Raw genomic sequence first — 19,751 nt, forward strand, 5'->3', positions numbered from 1 at the left:
GAACTATTATTGGTTGTTAACAGGTTCCTACAACCTAATTCTCTTACCCTTTTTGGAATACATCTTCTTTTTGCTTAATACAGCAATGCCCAATTACCTCACTGTTTAACATCCATCCTTCAGGACATGTGATTCTGTAACCTCAGTCTGGTTCCACTCACTGGGCTGGGGTTAACAACTCTCCTTACCACGGCCATTGTTCCGTCATTTGGGTACCCTATTGCTAGGTTGTGGCCCACCCAAAAGCTGTGTCCCCCTAAGGAACAAATTCCTAATTGTTGCATATTATAACAAGCTGCATTAATATGGGTGTGGGAGGTAAAGGCAACAAGAGTTTGTCTTCCATGCTTCACCGTTTGGCGGCATTTTAGGCAGGGACCTGTAGTCCCAAACCTGAGGAGGCCAAGCATTCGTCCAGCCATTCCCCACACTTTTACCCCTCTGTCTCCTCCGTCTACTCGGTTGCTTCGAGCAACGGCGTGTGTCATCTTCTCGACAGCAAGGGTATTCTTCAGGGGACTTAAGAGCTCTCCTCTCCAGGTGTCCTCTTCACTCTTGGGTTGCACAGTACCTCCACACTTCTGCTCTTCTACCTGTGTATCTAGTTGATATTGTTCCTATCTTTTCAAATTGTCCAGTGTAATATCAGTTAATTCTCCTTTCAATTTTACTTAAACCCCAACACCCTTGATGGGGGCAGTTATACCTACAATGGTGCCACCAATTTTCATTGCAACTTACATATACATATATAAAGATCTTACATGCTTGGCATAAAAAAAACAAAAATCAATTGCACCCTTTTTGTATACATGTGATCAGCGAGTTGGGGATGTCTTCTCCTCGGGAGGTGTGTGTCCACTTTTTCTCAGCCATCCAGATGGTGATTTCTGTGATAGGTGAAACAAGAAATACCCTCCCCAACACAGAGTTAAAGAAGTTTCTTTTCAATTCCTTATTAATCAAGTTATTTCCAGTCATAGTCTGATGTATAACTATATTCCAGCTTTACTCATTTCTATACAGGCTTTTCTCTCTTTTCCCCACACCAGGGAAACTTACATGCTCGGGTTATAACAACACTTTTTACTGGTACTACTTTATTTTACATTATAGCCTTTGTAGAGTGCAACATCTGATTGTTTCCATTAGTCCTTCGATATCTTCGAACATTTGATCTGGGGATGATGTAGCACCTTGCTGAAGTGTAATGCCAAGACAATAATAAAGTTTCTCCTCTACTCCTAAGTTTCTCTAAATGCCATTTGCAAGCCATACAGACTCCTTCCCTCAGGAGTCAATCTTTAGGTTCCCATCAGTGTCTTGCACACAGTCCACACCGTACACAGCACCATTCAAGCTCGTGTTCACAATGCTTACATAATTTTTGTTCTAATTCAAGTTAAATTTTGTTTTTATTTCCTCCCCTCCTTAACCATCTCTGTCGATTTCTATAAAGATCATCAAGATCTTCCACACCCATGAATTCTTAATAGTTTCCTCAGGAGGGGTTTAAGTTTCCTTCACAGTCTGTCATAACTCATTCAGTCTTCCTCTTTAATAGTTGTCCCCCCTGGTGTCGAAGTTACCTGCCATCCAGAACTAGATTTACTCCTTTTGACCCGGCAGATATGGGTCCATCCCTTTTCTGCAGGCCATCTGCTGTGTCAGTGCTTAGTAAGACTTCAAAGAGTCCTTCCCACTGAGGGACTCGTGGTTCAGCTTTTCAAGTTTTTATCAGCACCTTTTCTCCCGGTTTAATGTCGTGCACAGGGAAACCCAGGGGTGGTGTTTGAATTAAAGCAACAATGTCCCTGAGCTCCTTTATTCTTTCTGCCAATGCTTTAACATATTTAGAGATGTTGCAGTCTCCGACTAACTTTTCATCCCTAGGCATCCCCTGAGTATATGGCATTCCAAACATCATCTCATTTCCCACTTTTCCTTCTAGAAGTCCCAATGCTCTATATAAAGCATACAATTCACAAGCCTGAGCCGAGCACCCAGGGCTCAGAGGTCCTGATTCCTTAACCTCTAGGTCTATTCCCACAATCGCATACCCTGACTTTCGTTGTCCTCCTATCACTCTTGAAGATCCATCTATAAATAATTTCTCCCCTTCTCTGAGCTCACAATCCTTTAAATCAGGCCTCACCTTCACCTCCAGTTCTATCACTTTAAGACAATCATGCTCTAACTTTGAGCTGGGTTCCCCAAATAAAATTGAGCTGGGTTTTGAACCCTTATAATGCCCAATTCTAATTAAGGGGAATCTATGAGTATTGCCTCTTATTTAAGCATCCTGCTCTCTGTTTACCACTTTTCCACTTTTTTTGTTGCATAATTTCCCTTACATTATGCAGGGTAAATACCTTGAGAGGGGAATTAAAAGTTATCTTTCTCACCTCTTCTACTAACAAAGCTGTGGCCACTATAGATTGTACACAGTCAGGCCACGCTCTGCTGACAGGGTCTAATCATTTGGAACAGGATGCTACTGGTTTCTTCCTTCCAGCCCAGCCCCGGACCCACACTCCGTATGCCCTTTGGTTCACTCACATTTACGAATAGGAGAAAAGGTTTCTAACCTTTTTTCTCCTTTCTCCAGCCAGTGCCCCAAGTATTTTACTTCCTGCTTTGCATACTGGAGTTTTCCTTTAAATACTTTGAGTCCATTCTGGGCCTAACAATTCAACAATTTAATTGTACTTTCATTAACTGTTGATTCATATTTCTCAGCAAGCAATAGAGCATCCTCATATTGCAATCATTTTATCTCTGGATTTAAATCTACCTTTTCCAATATCTTTTCCAGAGCTTAGCCAAATAAGTTAGGTGACTCTGTGAACCCTTGGGTCAGCACAGTCCACCTCAGCTGCTGCTTCCTCCCGGTTTCTGGATCCTCCCATTCAAAAGCAAAATAATCTCAGGATGGTTTGTTTAATGGGCAGGCCCAAAATACATCCTTCAAATCTATAGCACTACACCACTGGTATTCTGGAGACAAGCAGCTCACCAGGGTATATGGATTAGGGACTAGAGGGAACTTCATCTGTGTTCTCTGGTTCACTGCTCTCAGATCTTGTACAAGCCTGTATGCTCCATCTGGCCTTTTTTACAGGTAAAATGGGGGTATTATGGGGAGCCATACAGGGTTCAGTAAGCCCTGTTTCAGGAGCTGGTCTATCACTGACTCCAGTCTCTTCCCAAGAGGTTATAACAGGTCATTCAATTCTGTTCTTTTATCAGTTTCAATTTCTACATTTTCTAATATGGGGACCCCTCCCACCTCTGTTGTGGTTAAGGTTCTCTTTCCCTTCTCAGTTCCCTTAGGAATGCTCTTAACAGTTGTTCTTTCTGCTCCTTTGTCAATTAAAAGTTCCACTTCTTCTCTCTGGGAACCCACTAACAATTTTATCAAGGGCTCTCCATGTCCCGGGGTCCCCAGGAGGTAGAGTCCCTGGCACCCCTACTCTTCCTTGGATCATTTTTCATCCTGTGTCTTTTTGAGGCAATATTTAACAATAACACACAGGAGATTCTCTCTCTTTCGAACTCTTATTCTCCAGAGGTCCCTTGGGCCCTGTCCTTTTTAACTCTTTAGTTGTAACTTTTACTTCCATACTACTGCTACAGAGATCTTAGCCTTTGCTTTCTGTTTTTCTGCGTCCCTTCGAGCACATCCCTTCTGGGCTTCTCTTAAAAGATCCTCTCAAAGGATCCTCCAGCCCCTGCCTCCCCAGTCTTCTAGTTCCTCTAATTTCCTTCTAATGTCCCCCTCCCAGAATTGGCCACAAACTGTGTTCTCAAGAGTGCTGCTCCAGCAGGTGGAATTGGATCTATGCCGGAGTACATCTGTAACTTTTTCTTAATCTTTCTACCCAACCTGTGGGGGATTCTTTTTTGCCTTATTGATCTCCAGAGGCTTGGTTTATTTTCTGTCCTCTGGGGACCGCTTCCTTTCCAGCGAACGCCGTGGCCAGAGCGGGGGAGGGGTGGGGAGGGTGGCTGAAGCGGCTGTGGCAAGGGGGAAGGGGCAGGGTTAAAGCTGCCGCAGCCACAGCGGGGGGGGGGGGCTTAAACGACCGGGGCACGGGGGAAGGGGGGGGGGGCTGAAGCGGAGGCCGCCAGAGCCGGGGGGGCCGAGGTGGGCGCCGCGGCAAAGAGGGCGAACTACATACAGGGGTGCAAGGTTATCTAAGGGCTCCCACTCCTCCTCTTTCTCCCCTCTGTCCCCTTCTTCTCTTTCCGCTGACTGCTTCCAGAGATCAGCGTATCCAGCCTCCTTCGGGCTGAACGGTTCCTGGCTGCTCAAACACTGCCAGGGCTTGACAAGCTCAGTCCCCAAAGGACCCAAACATACCAGTTCCTTTGGCCCTAGCACCATGCAATAACAGACTAACTTCTCTTTCATTTTATCTTCTCGGGACCCACGGTTATTCCAGTTTGTAATCCTTGACCCTAATGGGCAATCTCTTCTTTGAACTTTTGGGTCCCTTCCTCTCCTCCCGCCCCTTGGAAGCGGTTTTGTCCCATGGCTGTCCAGTCGCGTTTACACTCGCTTCGGTGTTTCACCGGCCAAGCCTCTGGCGAGGGATTGGAACCGCGGCATTGAAAAACCTCCGCACTCGCTTCGGAACTGCGTTCCGCCTCGTTCACGCACTTCAGCCAGCCGAATCCCACCCGACCGAACGGAACACGCTTTATACTCACACCCCAAGGCTTCTCCGTTCGGATCTACGCGCAGAATTACGGGTCTCAACGTGTCTCTTGCCGGCAAACTCACAAATTTCTCCGTTGTTTGGTTGCGGTGTGGTTTTGTGGTGGTTGTTGTTGTTGGTTTGGGTTTTTTTTTTTTTTTTTTTCCCATTTTTTTTTTTTTTTTTCTTTTCCCTTGCTTGCCTTCCCGGGTCTAAAATATCACTGTCAGTTCGCAGCCTAAGTGCGGTAGGAGGGTCTGCAAAAAAGGCAGAGGTGCACCTTTCCGTCCTAGGTTCTTAGTCTGCGGAGTTTTGGTGATCCCGGACGAGCCCCCAAATTGTTAAAATTGAGCCACCAAAAACTTAGAGCTCAGTTTAAGGAGTTGTATTTTGGCAAGCCAGGAGCAGCGCTGGGCGCAGGGGAATTTCTCTCCACAGCTGCGCACTGCACACATGCAGCTGCAGGGTTTTTATTCCCCGCTCACACACACACTCACAAAGCAGTGTAATACAGATTTTATCATTGCCCAAAAACAGTTGCAGTTTTTTCCTGGAACTGTGGCGCATGCCTGCTAATCCTCCTGGGGGTCTCTCTGGTGGTCGTGAGGCTGAAGTAACGAGTCTTCCTCAGGTGTCTTTGTGACTCAGCTATTTGCGTCTTCACAGTTGCCTGCTTTACGGTCTCTTATCTACCATGCTCATGGTGGTTTCTGTTCTCGTTCATCCCTGGCCTTGCTCAGTGAGCTCTGGCACACCTCTGTTTTGTTCATGTCCCCTATTCACAGGGGCTATCTCTTCACAGCGCTTTCTGTTATCTCTCGTAGGTTCCAACGTCTCCAGCTTAGTTAGCTCAGACACACCCTGCTCTGCCATTCACATAGTGACATATTCTCATTTTCTCATACTCTTATATTCTGCTTTGCCATTCTTTTATTGACACGGGAACCATTTTTCACACTCTCTGCTTTCACTTCTGCACCGTCTATTGCTCTGCTCAGCCTCATTATTACGTTGCTTCCATCTGCGTTTTGCTCTACTTTCCCCTCTCCCCTGTCCGTCGAGGAGGGGGAGTGATAGAGTGGCATGTTGGTAGCTGCCCGTGGCAGGAGTGCAGCCCTGCCAGCTGTCCCACCCTGCCTCCCTGATGCAGATGCAGGCCTGCTGAGCACAGGCAGCTCTCTGCTCGCTGCACTTCCTTCTGCAGGCTGCGTGCGCCGGGGCAGAGGCACTTGAGAGACCTCAGCTCATCATGGAGTGCAAGCGCTGAGCCAGCGCTGGCAAGGAGCCCACACCTTGCATGTCACAGAAACTCTTTATTGACAAGACGGTGTTATAAATTGAGAATGACTCAAAATCCAAGTGTCCAGATTACAAATTTATTCAATTAGGCAAGTAGAATATGAGCAAAGTTACAGAGCTGGACGACAGGGGAGTCACCGCTCCGCCAACTGCCCTGGCAAGTCTCTCAATCAGCCTATATTTATACTGTGTTGTCTGCGTTGTTCTGCCCTGCAAATTACATAAATCCATCCTTTCTGTGCATGTTCCTTCTTTTGGGTTAGGGTCTTCCTTCCCTTCTGGTGGTCGTTGAGGATGAAGTAAGCAGTCCTCCTCAGGTGTCCTCTGGTTAACCCGTCTCCAAATATGGACTTCCTTTGGCTGGTTAATGTCCCGAATCCCACTTCTCAAAATTAAAGCTTAGTCCTTGGAATATGACTGATTAATGTCCCCAGTCCCACATGTGGCATGTTCTCTCTTATCTCAACATTAAGGATGTACCTAAAGCTTATTCCTTGGAATTTTTAGCAATTAGCTAGCTTACTCTTTGCACATTACCATCTATAGCATGAGCTCTGCAGTTAGGCATATTTCCTGATTTACAACAGCTGTACCTACACTACCGTTTGCAGCTAGGCATACTTAACACTACTAAAATCTTTCTTTATTAAACAATTACAATTACCTATTACAACGGGAAGGGGAGCCTGAGGGTCGGTTACTGTCTGCGGAGGGGAGGTGGAGGGGGTGGGGGAGGTGGAGGGGGTGGAGGAGGTGGAAGGGGTTTGGAGGTCGGGTCGCGGGAGGCAGGGGGCGAGAGCGGCGGGAACTCAGCCGATCTCGGCCGTGCTGGTGGGGTCCGATCGGCATAGGGGTTTGGAGGCAGGCTGGGCCGCGGCGGCTGCCGGAGGGCACTCTGAGGCTGCTCGTCCGGCTGCGCGGTCGGCAGGAGCGGGCTGCGGAAGGACGGAGCACTCGGGGGCTGCGGTGCGGGCGCAGAGCGCAGCTGCGGTGCCTGCCTTTGGCTGCGGCTGCCGGGCTGGTCGCGGCTTCTCAGCTGGTCCTGCGCTGCTGCTGCCGCAGCTTTCGCTTCCCTGTGGAGAGAGGAGAGCCTTGAAGTCCTCAGCCGCTGCTGCTGGAGCTCTCAGGACGGGCGCTAAGTCCCCGCTCCGCAGCGGCCACGCTCCAGGCGCTGGCTCGGAGCAGCCACGGAAGGCGGCAGCGTGGGCAAAGGGCAGCAGCTTACTTTCGTGTCTTCCTGCGGCGCATCAGCACCAGGTAGCACACCAGGAGGGTTACAGACACGGCGACCATGATGGAAGCCGTGGCGACCATGCAGTCGTGCAGCACCTGTTGGGGACACTCTGTCCTGTGGGGCGTCTTGTCACTGCCCGCATCTGCCGTCCTCTCGTCGGCCAGATCTGGAGGGGCAATGGCAACGTTAAGTCTGTCCTGTGCACCAGCGGGAAGCTCCCAGCACGCTGACGCTGGCTCTGGCCAGCAAGTCCCTTGCCTCCCTCGCCAGTGCTGGTGCCTGCGAGCACAGTCCCAGCCCTTGGCACAGGTTGTCCCAGCCCAAGGAAACTCAGAAGGCCAGAAGGAGAGGACAGGGGGGAGCGCAGCTGCTTGACCTGCTGCTCCTTCCAGGGACAGGGATGAAAACCCTCCCTGCGGCACCGAGTGCCACCCCTCCTTCTCTTCTCTCTCCCTGGCCCAGTTCCCACAGCCTGAGAGGAGGGAGCCAGGCTAGCTCAGGAGCCACTTGAGCACTGCTCTCGCCTTCTCCCTCTTCTCCAGCACGGCCATTGCTTTTCAGCTCAGCTCATGGAGCTTAGAGTCGGCATCGACCCCTTGGCCTCTTTGTCCCTCTGTGCAGGCTACAGCGTGGCCACACCTGTGTCTGCATCCTGCCTCTGCCAAGGCTCGCAGCTAAGGCACTGTGAAGTGGAAGCCTTCCCCATCGGCAAGATGGCATCTCCAGGGGGCAATACAGCTCAGCCACATCCAGGAGGCTGACAACAGCAGAGTGCAGGACACTCACCTCGTTCTCTCTGCAGCTCCTCCAGTAGTTCCCTGAGCCTTTCAAGCGGTGTGGAAGGCTCTGTGGACACATGCTCCGTGGGCTCTGTCTCCACCCCAAGATCCAGCTCATCAGGTGCAGAAGTGGGGAGTCCTCCAGCCTCATCTAGAAGCAAGCACAGACGAGAAACGTTTCATGGCATGTTGGGATCCACTTGTGCCTGGGTGACCTGCGGGCACTGGAAGGGGCTCAGGCAGCAAAGTGGCTTACCCCTTTCAAGCCAACCGGGCTGCAGTGGACGCCGGTCCTGGCTGGGCTCCAGAAGCATCGTCTCTGAGAGCACATCTGGAAGTGAACCCCCAGAGAAGATTCCCTCACCTACCGGCACCTGCCTGGGCAGAACGTGCTGGCAGAAGCCGTCAGGGCTCAGGCAGACAGAGGCCACCGTGGGCAGGTCTGCCCTCACGCCTGCCGAGGTAGCCAGTGCCAGGTGACCCTGGGGCTTGGAGCTGTCAGCTCTCCAAGGGAGGAAAAGCCATGATCTACCCATGCCATCTGCCAGAGCCTCAGTCCTGGAGGGCCTCAGACCTGTGGGCACTGGAAGGGGCTCAGGCAGCAAGGTGGGAACAGCAGGAACGCAGGGCGCAGAGCTCAGGACCTGCTCACTGCTGCCTTTGCCAACAGCTCAGGAGCCTAATGAGTGAGGGATTTCAGACTGGAGGCAGGCGCAGGATGCTCTCCCGTAGGCAGCTTCCCGCCTGGAGCCTGCTTTGACGCCTCAGAGGAGCCCAGGGCTCACAAGTGCCTTTCCTTTTGCATGCCGAGGGATGCTCCAGCTGACTCGGGACAGCAGTTACCTGATGTGCCGCTGGCCAATGCTCCTCTGGCAGGGGTTGGCAGCAAAGCGCTGGGTCCTTCCAGAAGCCTCTGACGCTGCGCAGCCTCTCGCTCCCTCTCTGAAGCAAGCAAGCAGGGCAGGGGGTGAGATGGCAGCCTTCTGCATCAGGGAGATGGCATCTCCAGGAGGCAGTACAGCTCAGGCACCCTGCTGCTGACAGCAACAGCAGAGCGCAGGACACTCACCTGCTTGCCAGTGCACTCTCTGCAGCAGCTTCCTGAGCGCTTTCTCAGCCTTTAGGGAAGGCTTCCCTGCCTCAGCTGGGAGAGCTGCTCCCGGGGGCCCTAAAGGGAAGGGATTCGGCTGAGTTCCACAGGAATTAAGATAGGGAAAACCAATGCTTGGCCTGTGAGGTCAGCAGAGACTCACCCCTGACAAGCCAACCGGGCTGCAGTGGACGCCGGTCCTGGCTGGGCTCCAGAAGCTTCGTCTGCGAGGGCACATCTGGAAGTACACCCCCAGAGAAGATTGCCTCAGCTGTGGGCACCTGCCTGGGCAGGACTGACTGGCAGAAGCCATCAGGGCTCAGGCTGACAGAGGCCACCGTGGGCAGGTCTGCCCTCACGCCTGCCGAGGTAGCCAGTGCCAGGTGACCCTGGGGCTTGGAGCTGGCAGCTCTCCAAGGGGGGGAAAGCCATGACCTACCCATGCCATCTGCCAGAGCCTCAGTCCTGGAGTCCAGGTGGGAAGCTGGAGAGCCTTGAGCTACGGGCACGTCTGCAGAGAAGCACAGGGGAGAAGAGCCCCCATGGCACAGCTGCAGGCACCTGTGCAGAGGGCCCCAGCCCTGAGTGCCAGGCAGAGCCCTGTCAAGGAGAGGGGCACCAGAAGTTACCTGCGTGATGCTCCAAGGGCTGCCACTTGTCAGCAAGACCCAGCTGCAGAGCTGGGTAAGTGCTGCCACCTCCATCCTCACCTAGGGGCAAGCACAGTAGAGAACTGGGTCATGGCCTGGTGGGATCCACTGCTGCCCGAGTGGCCTGCGGGCACTGGAAGGGGCTCAGGCAGCAAGTGGGAGCAGGGAGAGTGGAGGTTGCTGAAGCTACAGAAGGGCCTGGGGAGCTCAGGCCCCCAGAGCAAAGCCTGGCTGAAGCACTGAAGGGAAAAGCATCAGCCCTCGGGGAGAAGAGCCTGCTGGCCAGCAGGGGCTGCACCAGCACTGCCCACTCACCCCATCGTCCTGCTCGCAGTGGAGCTCCACCCACAGGCTGGACTTGCAGGGCCAGGAGGAGGAGGAGGAAGAAGAGGAAGAGGTGGCTAGTAAGGGCCATGGTCCTCTGCTCTCAGACCACGAGTCTGCCGCTGAGCAACTGCCACGACTGTGGCTTGCTGCTGCTCCTGCTGCAGTGGAGACCGAGGCCTGAGGGGCTGCTGTTTGTAGCAAGCAAGGCTTTGTGACGTCAGAGGGCAGGCTGTGACCTCACTGCCAGGCCCAGTGGCATGGTAACAGCTCTTGGGGTGCTCGTGGAGAGCTCCTGGAGCACAGCCTGCAAATCTTCCCTCCTGGAGAGGGGAAGATGTCTCTCTGGGCAGCTGGATGCAGGATGCATATTCTCATTTTCTCATACTCTCATATTCTGCTTTGCCATTCTTTTATTGACACGGGAACCATTTTTCACACTCCCCCATTTTCTTTTTGATCATATTTACCCGTGTCAGTGTTTCCATCCTTCTAAGTACTCTTTCTACTCGACTTCGACTCTCTTCTTCTTCCTCTTTCTTGAGGACATACGTTTTTATGCCTGACCCTCCCCAGTCTCCCTGCATTTCTTGTACTGGTGTCTGGATCAAGCAAATAAAGCAAGGAATTATGCATATCAGTCCTCAAAAAAACCCACATAAAATAAATGCCACTTGTTCCCATTAAGCTTTTGGTAACAGAAAGAAGGCTGGTTATATTAATCCAATAGTACAGACCCTCTTCAACTTTCCTGGCAATTCTGCATAGGCCCTCCTTCCACAAACCCAGAATAACCCATCTGGCACTTGCCTTGCAGAATCACTCCTTTGAGGGTTTTCCCAAAAATTCTTTAGTCCAATTATCTCCATCAAAGAGTTACTGTTATTTTGTGAATGATAACACACAGTTTCGTTATTACAGTTCTTATCCCAATACCCCTTAGGGCTATGTGGCCACCAATGTGAGGCAGAACTATTATTGGTTGTTAACAGGTTCCTACAACCTAATTCTCTTACCCTTTTTGGAATACATCTTCTTTTTGCTTAATACAGCAATGCCCAATTACCTCACTGTTTAACATCCATCCTTCAGGACATGTGATTCTGTAACCTCAGTCTGGTTCCACTCACTGGGCTGGGGTTAACAACTCTCCTTACCACGGCCATTGTTCCGTCATTTGGGTACCCTATTGCTAGGTTGTGGCCCACCCAAAAGCTGTGTCCCCCTAAGGAACAAATTCCTAATTGTTGCATATTATAACAAGCTGCATTAATATGGGTGTGGGAGGTAAAGGCAACAAGAGTTTGTCTTCCATGCTTCACCGTTTGGTGGCATTTTAGGCAGGGACCTGTAGTCCCAAACCTGAGGAGGCCAAGCATTCGTCCAGCCATTCCCCACACTTTTACCCCTCTGTCTCCTCCGTCTACTCGGTTGCTTCAGGCAACGGCGTGTGTCATCTTCTCGACAGCAAGGGTATTCTTCAGGGGACTTAAGAGCTCTCCTCTCCAGGTGTCCTCTTCACTCTTGGGTTGCACAGTACCTCCACACTTCTGCTCTTCTACCTGTGTATCTAGTTGATATTATTCCTATCTTTTCAAATTGTCCAGTGTAATATCAGTTAATTCTCCTTTCAATTTTACTTAAACCCCAACACCCTTGATGGGGGCAGTTATACCTACAATGGTGCCACCAATTTTCATTGCAACTTACATATACATATATAAAGATCTTACATGCTTGGCATAAAAAAAACAAAAATCAATCACACCCCTTTTGTATACATGTGATCAGCGAGTTGGGGATGTCTGCTCCTCGGGAGGTGTGTGTCCACTTTTTCTCAGCCATCCAGATGGTGATTTCTGTGATGGGTGAAACAAGAAATACCCTCCCCAACACAGAGTTAAAGAAGTTTCTTTTCAATTCCTTATTAATCAAGTTATTTCCGGTCATAGTCTGATGTATAACTATATTCCAGCTTTACTCATTTCTATACAGGCTTTTCTCTCTTTTCCCCACACCAGGGAAACTTACATGCTCGGGTTATAACAACACTTTTTACTGGTACTACTTTATTTTACATTATAGCCTTTGTAGAGTGCAACATCTGATTGCTTCCATTAGTCCTTCTATATCTTCGAACATTTGATCTGGGGATGATGTAGCACCTTGCTGAAGTGTAATGCCAAGACAATAATAAAGTTTCTCCTCTACTCCTAAGTTTCTCTAAATGCCATTTGCAAGCCATACAGACTCCTTCCCTCAGGAGTCAATCTTTAGGTTCCCATCAGTGTCTTGCACACAGTCCACACCGTACACAGCACCATTCAAGCTCGTGTTCACAATGCTTACATAATTTTTGTTCTAATTCAAGTTAAATTTTGTTTTTATTTCCTCCCCTCCTTAACCATCTCTGTCGATTTCTATAAAGATCATCAAGATCTTCCACACCCATGAATTCTTAATAGTTTCCTCAGGAGGGGTTTAAGTTTCCTTCACAGTCTGTCATAACTCATTCAGTCTTCCTCTTTAATAGTTGTCCCCCCTGGTGTCGAAGTTACCTGCCATCCAGAACTAGATTTACTCCTTTTGACCCGGCAGATATGGGTCCATCCCTTTTCTGCAGGCCATCTGCTGTGTCAGTGCTTAGTAAGACTTCAAAGAGTCCTTCCCACTGAGGGACTCGTGGTTCAGCTTTTCAAGTTTTTATCAGCACCTTTTCTCCCGGTTTAATGTCGTGCACAGGGAAACCCAGGGGTGGTGTTTGAATTAAAGCAACAATGTCCCTGAGCTCCTTTATTCTTTCTGCCAATGCTTTAACATATTTAGAGATGTTGCAGTCTCCGACTAACTTTTCATCCCTAGGCATCCCCTGAGTATATGGCATTCCAAACATCATCTCATTTCCCACTTTTCCTTCTAGAAGTCCCAATGCTCTATATAAAGCATACAATTCACAAGCCTGAGCCGAGCACCCAGGGCTCAGAGGTCCTGATTCCTTAACCTCTAGGTCTATTCCCACAATCGCATACCCTGACTTTCGTTGTCCTCCTATCACTCTTGAAGATCCATCTATAAATAATTTCTCCCCTTCTCTGAGCTCACAATCCTTTAAATCAGGCCTCACCTTCACCTCCAGTTCTATCACTTTAAGACAATCATGCTCTAACTTTGAGCTGGGTTCCCCAAATAAAATTGAGCTGGGTTTTGAACCCTTATAATGCCCAATTCTAATTAAGGGGAATCTATGAGTATTGCCTCTTATTTAAGCATCCTGCTCTCTGTTTACCACTTTTCCACTTTTTTTGTTGCATAATTTCCCTTACATTATGCAGGGTAAATACCTTGAGAGGGGAATTAAAAGTTATCTTTCTCACCTCTTCTACTAACAAAGCTGTGGCCACTATAGATTGTACACAGTCAGGCCACGCTCTGCTGACAGGGTCTAATCATTTGGAACAGGATGCTACTGGTTTCTTCCTTCCAGCCCAGCCCCGGACCCACACTCCGTATGCCCTTTGGTTCACTCACATTTACGAATAGGAGAAAAGGTTTCTAACCTTTTTTCTCCTTTCTCCAGCCAGTGCCCCAAGTATTTTACTTCCTGCTTTGCATACTGGAGTTTTCCTTTAGATACTTTGAGTCCATTCTGGGCCAAACAGTTCAACAATTTAATTGTACTTTCATTAACTGTTGATTCATATTTCTCAGCAAGCAATAGAGCATCCTCATATTGCAATCATTTTATCTCTGGATTTAAATCTACCTTTTCCAATATCTTTTCCAGAGCTTAGCCAAATAAGTTAGGTGACTCTGTGAACCCTTGGGTCAGCACAGTCCACCTCAGCTGCTGCTTCCTCCCGGTTTCTGGATCCTCCCATTCAAAAGCAAAATAATCTCAGGATGCTTTGTTTAATGGGCAGGCCCAAAATACATCCTTCAAATCTATAGCACTACACCACTGGTATTCTGGAGACAAGCAGCTCACCAGGGTATATGGATTAGGGACTAGAGGGAACTTCATCTGTGTTCTCTGGTTCACTGCTCTCAGATCTTGTACAAGCCTGTATGCTCCATCTGGCCTTTTTTACAGGTAAAATGGGGGTATTATGGGGAGCCATACAGGGTTCAGTAAGCCCTGTTTCAGGAGCTGGTCTATCACTGACTCCAGGCTCTTCCCAAGAGGTTATAACAGGTCATTCAATTCTGTTCTTTTATCAGTTTCAATTTCTACATTTTCTAATATGGGGACCCCTCCCACCTCTGTTGTGGTTAAGGTTCTCTTTCCCTTCTCAATTCCCTTAGGAATGCTCTTAACAGTTGTTCTTTCTGCTCCTTTGTCAATTAAAAGTTCCACTTCTTCTCTCTGGGAACCTACTAACAATTTTATCAAGGGCTCTCCATGTCCCGGGGTCCCCAGGAGGTAGAGTCCCTGGCACCCCTACTCTTCCTTGAATCATTTTTCATCCTGTGTCTTTTTGAGGCAATATTTAACAATAACACACAGGAGATTCTCTCTCTTTCGAACTCTTATTCTCCAGAGGTCCCTTGGGCCCTGTCCTTTTTAACTCTTTAGTTGTAACTTTTACTTCCATACTACTGCTACAGAGATCTTAGCCTTTGCTTTCTGTTTTTCTGCGTCCCTTCGAGCACATCCCTTCTGGGCTTCTCTTAAAAGATCCTCTCAAAGGATCCTCCAGCCCCTGCCTCCCCAGTCTTCTAGTTCCTCCAATTTCCTTCTAATGTCCCCCTCCCAGAATTGGCCACAAACTGTATTCTCAAGAGTGCTGCTCCAGCAGGTGGAATTGGATCTGTGCCGGAGTACAGCTGTAACTTTTTCTTAATCTTTCTACCCAATCTGTGGGGGATTCTTTTTTGCCTTATTGATCTCCAGAGGCTTTGTTTATTTTCTGTCCTCTGGGGACCGCTTCCTTTCCAGCGAACGCCGTGGCCAGAGCCCGCTTCTGCAGGCTGCGTGCGCCGGGGCAGAGGCACTTGAGAGACCTCAGCTCATCATGGAGTGCAAGCGCTGAGCCAGCGCTGGCAAGGAGCCCACACCTTGCATGTCACAGAAACTCTTTCCTTTATTGACAAGACGGTGTTATACATTGAGAATGACTCAAAATCCAAGTGTCCAGATTACAGATTTATTCAATTAGGCAAGTAGAATATGAGCAAAGTTACAGAGCTGGACGACAGGGGAGTCACCGCTCCGCCAACTGCCCTGGCAAGTCTCTCAATCAGCCTATATTTATACTGTGTTGTCTGCGTTGTTCTGCCCTGCAAATTACATAAATCCATCCTTTCTGTGCATGTTCCTTCTTTTGGGTTAGGGTCTTCCTTCCCTTCTGGTGGTCGTTGAGGATGAAGTAAGCAGACCTCCTCAGGTGTCCTCTGGTTAACCCGTCTCCAAATATGGACTTCCTTTGGCTGGTTAATGTCCCGAATCCCACTTCTCAAAATTAAAGCTTAGTCCTTGGAACATGACTGATTAATGTCCCCAGTCCCACATGTGGCATGTTCTCTCTTAGCTCAACATTAAGGATGTACCTAAAGCTTAGTCCTTGGAATTTTTAGCAATTAGCTAGCTTACTCTTTGCACATTACCATCTATAGCATGAGCTCTGCAGTTAGGCATATTTCCTGATTTACAACAGCTGTACCTACACTACCGTTTGCAGCTAGGCATACTTAACACTACTAAAATGTTTCTTGATTAAACAATTACAATTACCTATTACAACGGGAAGGGGAGCCTGAGGGTCGGTTACAGTCTGCGGAGGGGAGGTGGAGGGGGTGGGGGACGTGGGGGACGTGGAGGAGGTGGAAGGGGTTTGGAGGTCGGGTCGCGGGAGGCAGGGGGCGAGAGCGGCGGGAACTCAGCCGATCTCGGCCGTGCTGGTGGGGTCCGATCGGCATAGGGGTCCGGCGGCTGCCGGAGGGCACTCTGAGGCTGCTCGTCCGGCTGCGCGGTCGGCAGGAGCGGGCTGCGGAAGGACGGAGAATTCGGGGGCTGCGGTGCGGGCGCAGAGTGCAGCTGCGGTGCCTGCCTTTGGCTCGGGCTGCCGGGCTGGTCGCGGCTTCTCAGCTGGTCCTGCTCTGCTGCTGCCGCAGCTTTCGCTTCCCTGTGGAGAGAGGAGAGCCTTGAAGTCCTCAGCCGCTGCTGCTGGAGCTCTCAGGACGGGCGCTAAGTCCCCGCTCCGCAGCGGCCACGCTCCAGGCGCTGGCTCGGAGCAGCCACGGAAGGCGGCAGCGTGGGCAAAGGGCAGCAGCTTACTTTCGTGTCTTCCTGCGGCGCATCAGCACCAGGTAGCACACCAGGAGGGTGGCAGGCACGGCGACCGCGATGGAAGCCATGGCGACCATGCAGTCGTGCAGCACCTGTTGGGGACACTCTGTCCTGTGGGGCGTCTTGTCACTGCCCGCATCTGCCGTCCTCTCGTCGGCCAGACCTGGAGGGGCAATGGCAACGTTAAGTCTGTCCTGTGCACCAGCGGGAAGCTCCCAGCACGCTGACGCTGGCTCTGGCCAGCAAGTCCCTTGCCCCCCTCGCCAGTGCTGGTGCCTGCGAGCACAGTCCCAGCCCTTGGCACAGGTTGTCCCAGCCCAAGGAAACTCAGAAGGCCCGAAGGAGAGGACAGGGGGGAGCGCAGCTGCTTGACCTGCTGCTCCTTCCAGGGACAGGGATGAAAACCCTCCCTGCGGCACCGAGTGCCACCCCTCCTTCTCTTCTCTCTCCCTGGCCCAGTTCCCACAGCCTGAGAGGAGGGAGCCAGGCTAGCTCAGGAGCCACTTGAGCACTGCTCTCGCCTTCTCCCTCTTCTCCAGCACGGCCATTGCTTTTCAGCTCAGCTCATGGAGCTTAGAGTCGGCATCGACCCCTTGGCCTCTTTGTCCCTCTGTGCAGGCTACAGCGTGGCCACACCTGTGTCTGCATCCTGCCTCTGCCAAGGCTCGCAGCTAAGGCACAGTGAAGTGGAAGCCTTCCCCATCGGCAAGATGGCATCTCCAGGGGGCAATACAGCTCAGCCACATCCAGGAGGCTGACAACAGCAGAGTGCAGGACACTCACCTCGTCCTCTCTGCAGCTCCTCCAGTAGTTCCTTGAGCCTTTCGAGCGGTATGGAAGGCTCTGTGGACACATGCTCCGTGGGCTCTGTCTCCACCCCAAGATCCAGCTCATCAGGTGCAGAAGTGGGGAGTCCTCCAGCCTCATCTAGAAGCAAGCACAGACGAGAAACGTTTCATGGCATGTTGGGATCCACTTGTGCCTGGGTGACCTGTGGGCACTGGAAGGGGCTCAGGCAGCAAGGTGGGAACAGCAGGAACGCAGGGTGCAGAGCTCAGGACCTGCTCACTGCTGCCTTTGCCAACAGCTCAGGAGCCTAATGAGTGAGGGATTTCAGACTGGAGGCAGGCGCAGGATGCTCTCCGGTAGGCAGCTTCCCGCCTGGAGCCTGCTTTGACGCCTCAGAGGAGCCCAGGGCTCACAAGTGCCTTTCCTTTTGCATGCCGAGGGATGCTCCAGCTGACTCGGGACAGCAGTTACCTGATGTGCCGCTGGCCAATGCTCCTCTGGCAGGGGTTGGCAGCAAAGCGCTGGGTCCTTCCAGAAGCCTCTGACGCTGCGCAGCCTCTCGCTCCCTCTCTGAAGCAAGCAAGCAGGGCAGGGGGTGAGATGGCAGCCTTCTGCATCAGGGAGATGGCATCTCCAGGAGGCAGTACAGCTCGGGCACCCTGCTGCTGACAGCAACAGCAGAGCGCAGGACACTCACCTGCTTGCCAGTGCACTCTCTGCAGCAGCTTCCTGAGCGCTTTCTCAGCCTTTATGGAAGGCTTCCCTGCCTCAGCTGGGAGAGCTGCTCCCGGGGGCCCTAAAGGGAAGGGATTCGGCTGAGTTCCACAGGAATTAAGATAGGGAAAACCAATGCTTGGCCTGTGAGGTCAGCAGAGACTCACCCCTGACAAGCCAACCGGGCTGCAGTGGACGCCGGTCCTGGCTGGGCTCCAGAAGCTTCGTCTGCGAGGGCACATCTGGAAGTACACCCCCAGAGAAGATTCCCTCAGCTGTGGGCACCTGCCTGGGCAGGACTGACTGGCAGAAGCCATCAGGGCTCAGGCAGACAGAGGCCACCGTGGGCAGGTCTGCCCTCACGCCTGCTGAGGTAGCCAGTGCCAGGTGACCCTGGGGCTTGGAGCTGGCAGCTCTCCAAGGAGGGGAAAGCCATGACCTACCCATGCCATCTGCCAGAGCCTCAGTCCTGGAGTCCATCTGGGAAGCTGGAGAGCCTTGAGCTACGGGCACGTCTGCAGAGAAGCACAGGGGAGAAGAGCCCCCATGGCACAGCTGCAGGCACCTGTGCAGAGGGCCCCAGCCCTGAGCGCCAGGCAGAGCCCTGTCAAGGAGAGGGGCACCAGAAGTTACCTGCGTGATGCTCCAAGGGCTGCCACTTGTCAGCAAGACCCAGCTGCAGAGCTGGGTAAGTGCTGCCACCTCCATCCTCACCTAGGAGCAAGCACAGTAGAGAACTGGGTCATGGCTTGGTGGGATCCACTGCTGCCCGAGTGGCCTGCGGGCACTGGAAGGGGCTCAGGCAGCAAGTGGGAGCAGGGAGAGTGGAGGTTGCTGAAGCTACAGAAGGGCCTGGGGAGCTCAGGCCCCCAGAGCAAAGCCTGGCTGAAGCACTGAAGGGAAAAGCATCAGCCCTCGGGGAGAAGAGCCTGCTGGCCAGCAGGGGCTGCACCAGCACTGCCCACTCACCCCATCGTCCTGCTCGCAGTGGAGCTCCACCCACAGGCTGGACTTGCAGGGCCCGGAGGAGGAGGAAGAAGAGGAAGAGGTGGCTAGTAAGGGCCATGGTCCTCTGCTCTCAGACCACGAGTCTGCCGCTGAGCAACTGCCACGACTGTGGCTTGCTGCTGCTCCTGCTGCAGTGGAGACCGAGGCCTGAGGGGCTGCTGTTTGTAGCAAGCAAGGCTTTGTGACGTCAGAGGGCAGGCTGTGACCTCACTGCCAGGCCCAGTGGCATGGTAACAGCTCTTGGGGTGCTCGTGGAGAGCTCCTGGAGCACAGCCTGCAAATCTTCCCTCCTGGAGAGGGGAAGATGTCTCTCTGGGCAGCTGGATGCAGGATGCTCTCCTGTAGGCAGCTCCCAGCCTGGAGCCCAGCTTTGACACTTTAGGGGAGCCCAGGGCTCACAAGCTCCTTTCTCTGTCTCTTGACAGTGCCATTCTGTTACAGGTACACCTGTAACACAGTCCTTCCCAGGGGACTCTGCATGTTCCACTCCCCAGTGGGACCACCTCTTGCTCAGGGGCAGTGGAGACTCCCATCCCTCTCTGCTTTCACTTCTGCACCGTCTATTGCTCTGCTCAGCCTCATTATTACGTTGCTTTCATCTGCGTTTTGCTCTACTTTCCCCTCTCCCCTGTCCGTCGAGGAGGGGGAGTGATAGAGTGGCATGTTGGTAGGTGCCCGTGGCAGGAGTGCAGCCCTGCCAGCTGTCCCACCCTGCCTCCCTGATGCAGATGCAGGCCTGCTGAGCACACGCAGCTCTCTGCTCGCTGCACTTCCTTCTGCAGGCTGCGTGCGCCGGGGCAGAGGCACTTGAGAGACCTCAGCTCATCATGGAGTGCAAGCGCTGAGCCAGCGCTGGCAAGGAGCCCACACCTTGCATG

At 51.7% G+C, this 19,751-nt stretch overlaps 1 protein-coding gene across 1 annotated transcript; it reads right to left on the minus strand.

The window, feature by feature from the left end:
* Nucleotides 1-15,198: 15,198 nt before the first annotated feature.
* Nucleotides 15,199-19,750, minus strand: LOC135185080 (uncharacterized). The gene is made up of 8 exons (XM_064161823.1): nt 19,744-19,750; nt 18,499-18,579; nt 18,309-18,380; nt 18,033-18,107; nt 17,849-17,947; nt 17,146-17,289; nt 16,351-16,525; nt 15,199-16,198 (listed from the first exon to the last, which is right to left on the minus strand). Exons 1-8 carry the CDS (start codon nt 19,748-19,750, stop codon nt 15,841-15,843), a joined length of 1,011 nt encoding a protein of 336 aa, XP_064017893.1. The 3' UTR covers nt 15,199-15,840.
* Nucleotide 19,751: the final 1 nt, after the last annotated feature.

Source organism: Pogoniulus pusillus, chromosome 1, assembly GCF_015220805.1.
Source record: "Pogoniulus pusillus isolate bPogPus1 chromosome 1, bPogPus1.pri, whole genome shotgun sequence".
Taxonomy (NCBI): Eukaryota; Metazoa; Chordata; class Aves; order Piciformes; family Lybiidae; genus Pogoniulus; species Pogoniulus pusillus.